Source organism: Coturnix japonica, chromosome Z (genome assembly GCF_054131305.1).
Source record: "Coturnix japonica strain WE chromosome Z, WE-NBRP24, whole genome shotgun sequence".
Taxonomy (NCBI): domain Eukaryota; kingdom Metazoa; phylum Chordata; class Aves; order Galliformes; family Phasianidae; genus Coturnix; species Coturnix japonica.
In genome coordinates, this window is record NC_140702.1 from 36094627 (window position 1) to 36107095 (window position 12469).

The window sequence follows — 12469 nt, forward strand, 5'->3', positions numbered from 1 at the left end:
AAACAGATGATGTTACAGATGTCTGAGAGACTTACTACAGGAAGCTATCCAGAGAGATGCAATTCTGAAAAATTATAAAATGAGTAATAAAATGAAAAACTAAGTTTCCCAAGTATGACACCCATGATATGTTTAATGAAATTAGTTAAATTGATTTGCTACATTTGTAACTTTGAAACTGTCTTTTTGGTTTTTAGATCACAAGACCACCAAGCTCAGCAAACACACACCAGTGGGAGTGCTGATACCACATCAGCATCAAGCAGTAGTACCTCAACATCAACTTCAACAAATAGTAATCCTTTTGGCTTGGGTAAGAAAGTCTGTTATCCCTCATGGTCGGAGCGGTGGAGTACCTTTTCTACAAAGAAAGGCTGAGGAAGTTGAACTTTTTCACTCTACAGAAAAGAAGGCTTCAGGAAGATGAGATTGTGTCCTTCCAGTACTTAAAGGGAACTTTTAAGTGGGAAGAAGACCAGCTTTTTACATAGTCTGATAGTGATAGGATGGAGTAGAACGGTTTTAAACTAAAAGAGGGGAGATTTTGATTAGGTGTTAGGAGGAAAAACCCACTGTCACAGGCTGCCCAGAAGAACTGTGGATGCCCCATGTCTTGTTTTCAGGGCCAGGCTGAGTGTCATCTTGGGCAGCCTGATACAGTGGGTCCTGTCCATGGCAGGGGGGTTGGAACTAGATGATCTTCAGGGTCCTTTCCAATCCAGACTGTTTTCTGGTGGGTGTTTTCTATATGGGGTACAGATAATTTTCTCTGAAGCTTTAGTCTAAAGCAATCAAGATTTAAAAAAAAAAAAAAAAAAAAAAAGGCAGAAACAAAAGTTAATTACAAATACTTGTGACACAGGTTGTGGGAGCAGGCTACAGACATAAGCTGTTTCACCTTCAATAGTAGAGTGCTGCTGATGCTGTATTCTGGCACTGTGGAGTAATTAAACTCTTCCCAGTGTCATCCTTAAGAGTCTGTCTGAATTGGCATGAAGGGAGTATTGATAAAGTTGGATCTGTAATACAAAGCCAAGCAAAATTGCTTCTAATCTTACAGTCTTATTATTTCTCAGTTTCCAAGCATGCTGTTTTCTCCTTAGTGAAAGAAGACTGCTGTGTTCATTTGAAATTACTATTTCCACAGTATCAATGTTCTAATTCTTTTTTTCATCTCATTTGCTTCACTGGAAAAGAAAAAAGGAAAAAACCTACAGAATTGAAAAAGCAATAAAACAATCGCTTTTCTTTTAGGTGTAACCAATTCTATAGCTAACTACATTTTAGAATAAAATATGAAAGTTTTATTTGGACTCAGCATGGAAGGGAAGTAAAAACATTATTATTGTTGTAGCAGTGAAACAGAAGAACTCTGCTTTTAATTAGAATAGGCAATATACATCATATCGGTGAGGTCTCTTTCAGTTGCAGTCTGAACAAGAGTAGAAAAATGGCCCAGAACGTATTAGAAGGGGAAAAAAAAAAATCAAGGCCTCAGAATTCAAGCATCACTCCTTCCTAAGCTGTGGAAAATGAGAAATTGTTAGCATTGTAATAAGTTATGTTTTAAAGCAATTTGTTTTAGGTTTTTTAGGTGTTAGGTGTTTTGTTATTCATTAAATGTTTCTTTAAATGAATGCTTAACAGCCTCATGAAGATGGACTTTCCACTGAATTTTGTTATTTCTGAAATGTGGAATATATCCAAGTATTTTACATTTACAAAAGATATGCTTCTGTTTAGATTTATTATAAGAAATGTAAATTCAATTATATATTTCTTTTCTTCCTCTAAAGGTGGCCTTGGAGGTTTGGCAGGCCTGAGCAGCCTAGGCTTAAATACATCAAGCTTTTCAGAATTGCAGAGTCAGATGCAAAGGCAACTCATGTCCAACCCAGAAATGATGGTTCAGATAATGGAGAATCCATTTATTCAGAATGTGCTTTCAAATCCTGACCTGATGAGGCAGTTAATTATGGCTAATCCTCAAATGCAGCAACTGATACAGAGAAATCCAGAAATTGGACATATGCTGAATAATCCAGATATAATGAGGCAGGTATGTAGAAAAACCTCTGACTTTGTGACCTTTGATTATTACCGTAACTGAACAACATAGTAAGAACCGGATATCCTTTGTTGAGAAACATTTTTTGAAGAATTTGAGCGCTGTGTGTGTGTGTGTGTGTGTGTGTGTGTATAATGTCACTGTAAGCAACTTGTCATGTTTATAGTTGTTAAAGTCTGAAACAGGTAATTCAGAAAATCTGAAGCATAGTTTTGATAAATTTTGGAAATTTTATGATAATATCTTCAGAGTTTAGAGTTGGATACAGCTGTGTGCACTTGAAATTCCCTGTCATGTAGCCAGCAAGTTTTGAAGAATTTCTACTTTTGGTAAACTGTACTAATTTCCAGTTTATCTAACAGCGGGTATTTCCCTGGGTGCTTCTAAAAGTTGCACGTTATGGAAGATATGTTGTGTAGCTAAAGATCTCAGAACGCAAAGGCATTTTGAAATGGGGGCATTTAAAGTTTGTGTTATAAGATGCACACTGTAATGATGTTAGAAGTACACTGTGGTAAACACTTCTGATGGCAGAAGTATATTGTGCTAACAAAGGAAAAGAGAGGATAATATGTTCAAGGTTTTTCTTCTGTTTAGCAGTGCTTCCTGACATGTCACAGCTGTGACAGAACACATGCAAGTATCAAATTCCGCTGGCTCCCACTAAGCTGGCATCTTGATTTTGGCATTAATGATAATATGCTAGTAAAAGAGATGCTGTCAGATGCTGAACTTTTCACTTTAGAATGGATTTCTTATTAATACAGATTAAACATTCCACTTCCTTAGACAATAGAACTTGCTAGAAACCCTGCAATGATGCAGGAAATGATGCGAAACCAAGACCGAGCCTTGAGCAACCTTGAAAGTATACCAGGTGGATACAATGCTTTGCGACGTATGTATACAGATATTCAGGAGCCTATGTTGAATGCAGCACAGGAACAGGTGAGAAAAGATTGCAGATGCCACTGAGAATAAATATTTTTCAGAAATGAAAGAATTTGAACTATATAACTTTTCAAATGTGTACTTGGCAAAGTTTTCTTGAAGACTGAATTTACAGTATGGTCTTTTCTCTCTGCTGAGAGAAAGGAAGGATTTTACATTTTATGTATTCTGTGCTCCTTTAAGCTTGAAGAAGTGCAGATATTGTGTTCTGGTTCTGAGAAGCTATTTTGAATTTGATAAATTTGTATATTAAATAAGTTACTGCATAATCTAAATTCTTTTACTTCTTTGACTTGTAGTGTTATGAGCTCCAGGTAAGTTAATAAGGGTGGATTTAGTGATCTCTCCCCTAAAATGGGAAAAGACTTTAGCAGTTGTAAACTGCTGTAGGATATACAGTCTTATGATCAAAATACTAGTGCAGTATTCTACTTTCTAAAAGAAGTGAGACTTTATTTGGGGAGACTACATTTTCTTTCTCCATGTTTACTCTTAAGTTACTTTAGAATGGTTAGTATTACTGATCAAGAGCCATCAACATTTATCTTCATAATAATTTTGGAAAGGTAACTTGACATTTATCGCAAACTTAAAAATAGTTTATGAGAATGATGCATGTTTGCTTTTCCTTCCTTTATAGTTTGGAGGTAATCCATTTGCTTCTTTAGTAAGCAATGCATCATCAGGAGGGGACAGTCAGCCATCTCGTACAGAAAATAGAAATCCTTTACCAAATCCATGGGCTCCTCAGTCCAGTTCTCAGAGTCCTGCAACAAGTACCAGCACAAGTGGTGAGAACACTGACAGTAATAATGTTGGAAATAACACCTTTGGCAATACGGGACAGAGCTCAACCATACCAAATTTGGGACCTGGACTAGGAGGTGTGTTTGTTATTGCAGTTGTATATATTTGGGAAATTTGCTGAAATGACCATTTTATTAGAAAGAGAAATTTTGATTCAAAGTTTTTATTTCTTCAGTGCAGCACTTGAGTGTCAAAGTCCTCTGTATAAAAACATGAAAAGTAAACTAAGAATGATACTGTGTGAGTATTGCCTTAAAACAGCAATGATAGGAAATAGCTAGATGAGTGGTGGTATTTTTCCTGTCTGCAAACAAACGTGAAATAGTTACCGGCCTAGTGGGCCTACTTGTTAGATACAGCATTTTTCTTAACTTATTTTTAGGGTGCAGATGCATCTGTGTATGGAAAACCACATTAAAATGCATTTCAGGGATGAAAACTTGCAGAAGACAATCAGTTATATCCCAATTCTAGGCAGTCTGATTCATTTGATAGGACGTTTAATAGTGACCTTTTACTTTTTTTTTTTTAAAGCTGGTATGTTCAACACACCAGGAATGCAGAGCTTGTTGCAGCAGATAACTGAAAACCCACAACTTATGCAGAATATGTTGTCAGCACCATATATGAGAAGCATGATGCAATCGTTAAGCCAGAATCCTGATCTTGCAGTACAGGTAAATGCATCTGGTATAGCGATGTGTTGCAATATTTTGTGTACTGACTTCATTTTTTTTTTTTTTAAATTTGTTCATATGGTAGTTTAATTTTCACTACAGAGTGATGGCAGTTGAGCAACAATTCAACACTTGTCTGCAGTGAATGGTCCAGTTTTTCAAGTATGTTAATAACTGATTCACATAAATTACTACCAAGTTACCTTTAACAGTCTGTTGCAGTGAGTTTCTTCTGTTCATAGTTGGACACCTACCAGGCATCCTTCTGAAGTAACTTGTAAGTTTATGTACATTCTGCACAGTCCTGAACTTGTGACCTAGTGTAAGAGCCAGATAGAGAAAACAAATGCTTGTACATTAAGTTAGATCTGCTTTCTTGTAAATAAATAAGCACAGTCGTCTGAGTTGAGAGAAGTGAAAGGGTAGAGTTGGTGCTGTTTCTAGGTGGTGTTCTGGTTTTAATTGCTTACTTGTGACTCTTGGTTGCTATAGAACTGCAGATACTGCTATTCTGTGTGTAATATCTTAGAAGTGATTTCACACTTCAGTTAAAGAAATAGTAGCCAAAGTCAAATGCTAAACCAAGATGAAGTGTTTTATTTTCTGTATTGAACACTGGCTTGGATCTGATCTTCTGCAGATGATATTTACAGAGAGACTATCATTTAGATATATAGCAGAGGCTGAGCAAAAGTGATTCATCCTATAACGTAAACAAGATTGTCTTGGCAGGGATCTGGCATTTTATTTGACTTAAGATAACAGGAGAAAAATCCCTATAATGTCTTTATACTGGTGGTTCATAACAAGTTTTAGTTGAAGGAGGCAGTTGTGTTTGAGGGCTTGAATTTTCCTAGATGATTATTGTATGTATTCTTTATCATATTCTCCATGATTGATGTTTTTTTAAGTAGTTGCCTTTAAACCCACAGTGGTTTTTACTGCTTGATCATTGAATTTAAGTATTTTTGTCTTATAGATGATGTTGAATAATCCTCTATTTGCTGGAAATCCTCAGCTTCAGGAGCAAATGAGACGACAGCTTCCTACTTTCCTTCAACAAGTAAGATGATCTGCTGGCTATTAATAAATGTCTATACCTCAGTGAACTATTTTTCAGTAAATTTGTGTCTTGCCTTCGTTTGATTAAAAGCTAGACTCTGTTACATGCATTCTCATTAGCTTTAGACACCAAATTATTTTGTTCCATTATAAGTCTTGCTTGGTCTCTCCATCCTCTTGAAAAGTTAAACCTTTTGATGGATATTTTTATCTATGATTGGCACAGCTTTTTTTTATTTACTCTTGATTCTGTGCTTAGAATCAGTAGTTTTTTCCACAAACAGAGAAATCTTTCACTGTTTTTCCTACTGGTTCCACTCCACCTTAAATATTTGAGTGAAGGCATTTTGCAGTGTGCCCAGAAAGACCCAAATCAGTTCATTCAGAACAGGCTGGGTTCTGAGGAAGCAAAAACCTGTGAACAGCTTTATCTTCATGAGCACCACTGTGCTTGTAGCTTGGGCATCTGCGTGATGTTAACTGTCACTGAGTAGTGGCACTGTGTTACTTCAATAGGAGTAAGCAAAAGTTTTGGGAATTAAATACATAATCTAGTTGTATAGCTTCTATCATTGGATGGTCTGTAGTGCATTGCTCTTACTGCAGGCAGTGTTACAGAATAATTGCAGCAGCTTACTTTGGGGAGCCCAAATTGCTTTCCTCTGAAGATCATAGAATCACCAAGGTTTAAAAAGAGCTCTAAAATATCCATTCTGACTGTCAACACTGTTTCCCATTAACTCATGTCCCACAGTACAAGATCTAAATGTTTCTTGATCACTTCCAGGGCTGGTGACTCTACCACCACCCTGGGCAGCCCATTCCAGTGCCTTACCACTCTCTGTGAGAAATGTTTTCTAATGTTCAACCTCATCCTCCCATGGCACAATTTCAGGCCATCCCCTCTAGTCCAGTTGCTAGTTACCTGATCCCAACAATCCCAGCTCCGTCTACTTCTGATACGAGTCAGGATGCCACTGGCCGTCTTGGCCACCTGGGCACACTGCTGGCTCACATTCAGCTGAGCATCAACCAATACCCCCAGGTCCATTTCCTCTATGCAGTCTTCCAGCCACTCTGTCCCAAACCTGTAGCATCGTCTGGGGTTGTTGTGGCCAAAGTGCAGGACCTGGCACTTGGCCTTACTGAACTTCATCCCATTGGCCTCAGGCTAGAGATCCAGCCAGTCCAGATCCTTCTGTATGGCCTTCCTACTCCCAGGCAGATCAGTGCTTCCTGTTGTCTGCAAATTTACTGAGCATGCACTCAATGCCCTCATCCAGGTCATCAATAAAGGTAATGAACAGGACAGGCCCCAGCACTGACTCTTGGAGAGCATTACTTGTGACAGCTTGCCAGCTGGATGTGGCTCCATTCACCACCACTTGCTGGGCCCAGCCATCCAGCCAGTTCTTTACACAGCAAAAAATGTACCCATCCAAGCCATGGGCTGCCAGCTTCTGCAGGAGAATACTGTGGTAGACAGTGTCAAAGGCTTTGAAGTCTAGGTAGACCACATCAACAGCCTTTCCCTCATCCACCAGATGGGTCGCTAGATCATAGAAGGAGGTCAGGTTGGTCAAGCAGGACTTGCCTTTTATAAACATATGCTAACAGTATTTGATTCCCCAGTTGTCCCACACATGCCCTGTGATTTCTTTCAAGGTGATCTGCAGGATTTTGGTAGACTTTGCCAGCTACTGATTCAGTTATTCTCTAACTTTAAGCTGTCAGGAAAAGTAAAAATCCAAGAGATGAACAGAGATTATTAACAGATAGCTATGCTTAAGTCTTATTATACACTCATATTCCAGACCAGACATCTTAATGCCTTATTCTGCAGTTCAGTGGAAGATTGGCCTTAGAATTTATGTTTCTTTGTGAGTCGTATGTTTTTGCAACAGAATAAGTTTGGTCTAGTTACCAGGTGAAGACTGTTAAGATTTATCAGCCTGTCTGTGGTTAGAATTAGATCTAGGTACTGTCTCACTTGTAACTGAAACAAATAGCTTTTACTTTTGAGCTGCATCTATAAGCAGAGGTGAAGGTAAGCTGTTAGTCTTGATTTTGTATCTCAAATGGTCTGATTTCAGGGTATTTAACTTCAGAAATAGGTCTGCTTTTTAAGTTGCCTGTGGATGTGAAAAAACATTTCTTAGTTGAAGTCGCAATAAAGGTTCTTCAATACTGTGAATTTGCTTGCTAGTATGTTTTGTAGTATATTTGTTCACATTCCTATAGTCTGCATAGGAATTACAGATATGGACACGTGCACAAATTGTGATGATTATAATTCAGTGATCTGAATTTAGCTAGGAAATAAATATTTTGTAACTTTTTATTAGACATAATGAAACTTGTCTAACAGATAATCGGTGTTGTTGCTTACCAGTAGTGTGGCATAAGAGACTAATTCTAGAATGATGATGGTCAAGCACACTCCTTGGCTTTGGAATGTGGTAGCCTTTAAAAGCAGAATTGAAAAACATAATTTTGGTATACTCCTTATTTGAAATGCTTTGTTCACATCAGAGAAAGTTCACTGATCATCTCCTGTGAAAGTTTTCTCAAGAAACCCTCCAGACTATGAAGGATTTCACGTAAATATTCAAATTTGAAGTTAAAAAACAAGTTCTGAAAGCATATCAGATTCTGTAAAGCATCAAGTGGTTAAAAACTAACACTGGGTGCTTCTGTATGATTCAGTCACAAGTCTCTCTCACTTTCTTAGATGCAGAATCCTGACACATTATCAGCTATGTCAAACCCCAGAGCAATGCAAGCTTTACTACAGATTCAGCAGGGTTTGCAGACACTGGCAACAGAAGCGCCGGGACTCATACCAGGGTAAGTCTCAGTATCACGGTTTTGGAAAGCAACTTTTCTCTTGTGCTGTGTTCTCTTGTGCTTCTTTTTACAGGTAGAAATTTTATCATGCGAAGAACATTTTGTTTTGTCTTTTTTTTTTTTTTTTTTTTTTTTAAGTTTCACTAAGTTTGTTTTGGAATGTTTCCCGACACATGTTTTTGAACAGTGATGACTATTGTCTTTGTCTTAGTATATCACCAACTCTGTGTTTGACAGTATTTCTAAGTGGTGATAAAATATAGGACTAAAAGAGACATCGCAGTTAAGTCAGTTGAATAATAAACCCATGCTTATTTCTGTTTCTGTCATTTGTGCAGATTTAATCCTGGTATAGGTGGATTGGGAAGCACTGGAGCACCTACTGGGTCCAGTGTACCTAGTTCTGCTCCCAGTGACAATACAAATCCAACATCAGGAGCTGCTGAACCCAGCCACCAACAGTTTGTCCAGCAGATGTTGCAGGCTCTTGCTAGCGCAAATGCTCAGGTAAAGTATATTATTGCAATATAGATTTATTATTTTTTTTTTTTTTTAAATATTCCTAAAATTTTCTCTTAAAACAAATTAAAACAAACCTGAAGCTGAGTAGAGAGCTCAGAGTACTTCTGGTAACTCCCCCTCACCCACAAATGAAAAAGCAGAAGCGGCTTAAAAAGGATGTTGCAGCTGTGCAAGTAAATGCAAGTATAATTAAATTTGAGTAAAAGTGTGCTCTGAACAGTTAATCCTTTTAATATACTCATCTTCATACCCCTGAATTTCTGAAATGCCTTCAGAGGAGCAAATTGAGGTGATGAAGTTGCTGACAGGTGAAATGTGGGCTCAGGCAAGAGCTTGGAAATGCAGAAAGCACAGATGTTTTTCAGCAGTGCTGTCTGTTACTCTGTAGCTGTGACAGCCTCTGTCCAATGCTTTGGAATATCCACACTCCAGTTATTTGGGTTCTGAATTTGTATGCTTCACGGACATTTTGTGGGTCCAAACTGCAGTATGTTTTGTGATGCCATGAAGTCTTAGGCTACCAATTGACTATTTTGCTTTGTTGTGCTTAGGGAGAAGCAAGTAGTGGTGATGGGTCTTGTTCAGTTTTAGATTTGTTTTACTTTCTATTGGCTTGGAGCCATGCATTTTGAACTTCTGCTGGTAATAGTTTCCTGATGGATGAAATTGTTTAATTAGAACAAAAGCGTAATTAACAGTAGCTGCACAAGTTTTGTGTTAACATCTAAGATCTCATTGATTTAAAGTGACTTCGTAGTATTACTGCAGCACATTATTTTCTTACAGTTGTTCTCATTTGAAAGTGTTTTTGAATGGAGAATTTTGCCATGAATTTGTAAATGAGCAGTATTGACCCACAAAGCATAACTGTGAGTTTGCTTCAGGCAGAAGCTTTCCAACAGTTAGAATTCTGGTAACTTAATCAACAAGTACCTGGGAGATTAAAAGCAAGCTGACTTTCATATCAAGAAAAGAAAGCCTGAGACGTTCTCCATTGCCAGCAGCAACATCATCAAAATTCTGCTGTCTGACATTACAAGGTTGAACTATTTCATTTTTTAAATTATCTGTGTCTATTTTATGCATATTTAATGTGCATACCTATATTAAAATATTCAATGTATAATGTGGAGGGAGAATGGGGCCAAATACAGATATGCACATAATCTGTATCTGTAGCCATATTAAGAAGTTATTCTTACAGCACAAACATATCAAATCTTTTATTTTCCTGTAGTTTAAGAGTGCCATGTAAGTGGTGCAGAAGCCGCATGTTTAAATCTGGTGCTTTGCCAAAAATGTATTGTGGGTTTACAACTCAAAATTTTGTTCTTGGCAGTTCCAAAACCCAGAAGTTAGATTTCAGCAACAACTGGAGCAGCTGAGTGCAATGGGCTTTTTGAACCGTGAAGCAAACCTGCAGGCACTAATAGCAACAGGTGGAGACATCAATGCGGCTATTGAAAGGCTCCTTGGCTCTCAGCCTTCGTAGCAGTTTCTTTAACTTGAAAAAAATGTAATTTATTTTTGATAACAGCTCTTAAATCTTTAAAATACTTGCTTTTATTTCATTCTGACTCTTGGGATTGTCTTGTTACAACTAAAACCAATCTACATTTTAAGGTGGAGTGCAGTAGTATTCTGCGAACAATGGGGATCAGTGAATTTTCTCAGTTGTTGCATGCATCACACATCTTCTGTTTTGCATTATCTGTGATTTTTTGCAACTATATCAGCTTCCACAGTTGCGTGAACAGGTTTTGTATCACTCGCAACTGTCCAGTTTATTTCCTGCTTAAACATTAGCCTTCAGTAGTAATTTAATGTAGAGTGCAAATTTAAAAAAAAAAAAAATTGATTGAAGCTATAATTTGTGGGTACCAATTCTACTTATTGTGATTTCTGCATGTATTTTTTCTTTTCTTGCTAGCAGAACACTGTAAGATTTATACCACTTGAGTAATCTACCATTTTTGCTTTAACTTGTATAAAGTATAAACTCAGTATATACAATGGAGACAGCTCGTTTCTAGAAATTTACACATTGCAGTGGAATAAAATGATAAGTAACCAAAAAAGCCACAAAAAGTTACATGCCATGTTTCCAGTCCTTCCAGCTTCCAGCCTCTTCGGGAACCACCTCAGAAAAAAAAAAAAAAAAAAAGCTTAGGCAAGTTCATTTAAAATCCTGCAGTTACTGTTCTGGTTTTATCTCTTTAAATCTAACTACAGAAATTTGCATTGTAAGATTGTCTCAGTTTTCACACAGATTAACTGTAAATTACTTTAATTGTTGTGCAAATTAAAGAGGTACTGCCTTGAGCTCAGAAACAGCTTCTGAGGCCTTTGGGTTTGTTTCATTGAGATTCTAACGTATTGATTTTTGTAATTGGAAACATCTGACTCACACATTGTCATCAAGTGATACTCTAATTACTTTCAAATTCCATGTAAAAAAACCACTGTATATCTTTTGAGGTTTTCCTGATAGCAACCTCTACTGTGCACAGATAAATAAATTCAAAAGTCTTTCAGCATCAAGGCTCGGTGTTTGTGTTTGTAGCTGATGATTTGTGATTTGAGATGACAGACAGCTTAACAGCTGGCCTGGGAATATTTACTAGTTTGGGGCTATGATTCGTAAAGAGCTCCTTGAGTATGCGCTGAAGGGAGGAGTCCAAAGCATCTGTGGAGAAAGGCTGAGGGAACTGGGCTTGTTCAGCTTGGAGAAGAGGAGGCTCCAGGAAACCTCATTGTGGCCTTCCAGTATTTGAAAGGAGTGTATGGACAGGAGGAGGAACAGCTGTTTTCAAGGGTGGACAGTGACAAGACAAGGGGGAATGGTTTTAAACTGAGACAGGGAGGTTTAAGTTAGAGATTAGGAGGAAGTTTCTTGTTCAGAGGGTAGTGATGCACTGGAACAGGTTGCTAAGGAGGCTGTGTATGTCCCATCCCTGGAGGCCTTTAAGGCCAGGCTGGATGTGGCTCTGGGCAGCCTGGTCTGGTGGTTGGTGACCCTGTGCATAGCCAGGGGTTGAAACAACATGATCACTATGGTCCTTTTCAACCGACACAATTCTATGATGATTCTGTTGGATCAGTTTAATGAAACAAAACTAAAATGGGAAGTAAAAATTAGCACACTTCTACCTACATTAGAAGTTTCCAGAAAGCAGCTTTGTAGGCAGAATCTGCACTGTTCTACTCACAGAAGTTTGTTGTCCGGTAACCTCTTCTGTTTTCCCAGTAAATAGATGGACAAAATACTGTTGATACCTGATACTGAGAAAATTATTAGCTATCCAGCCTCTGCTTTTAGATCAAACTTTAATGTATCCAGCAGCACAAAGTAGTAAGTAAATTTATGAATTGTTACGGAATATCCTGGTAAGATGAGCTTTGTATGACCAAAACCTTTTCAAATACTTGTATCATGGGGATGAAACTATTTCCTAACCAGTGATAATAAATCCATATGGGATCCAGCCTTCACAGTAAATTCTGTTTCAGTGGGTAGCTTCCATTGCATTTGACT

At 37.7% G+C, this 12469-nt stretch overlaps 1 protein-coding gene across 4 annotated transcripts in view; it reads left to right on the forward strand.

The window, feature by feature from the left end:
* Positions 1–12469, forward strand: part of UBQLN1 (ubiquilin 1) — a 30190-nt gene that overhangs the window by 13112 nt on the left and 4609 nt on the right. For 2 of the 4 annotated variants that reach the window (XM_015849252.2, XM_085530329.1), the window contains 9 exons: positions 198–313; positions 1797–2059; positions 2858–3016; positions 3660–3903; positions 4361–4503; positions 5483–5566; positions 8297–8412; positions 8751–8919; positions 10274–11471. In XM_015849252.2, coding sequence (XP_015704738.1) covers positions 198–313; positions 1797–2059; positions 2858–3016; positions 3660–3903; positions 4361–4503; positions 5483–5566; positions 8297–8412; positions 8751–8919; positions 10274–10426 — 1447 coding nt within the window. In that variant the 3' untranslated portion in view covers positions 10427–11471. Of the gene's footprint in view, positions 1–197; positions 314–1796; positions 2060–2857; positions 3017–3659; positions 3904–4360; positions 4504–5482; positions 5567–8296; positions 8413–8750; positions 8920–10273; positions 11472–12469 lie in introns of those variants that run through there. The other 2 variants (XM_085530328.1, XM_085530327.1) reach the window with 2 other exon arrangements.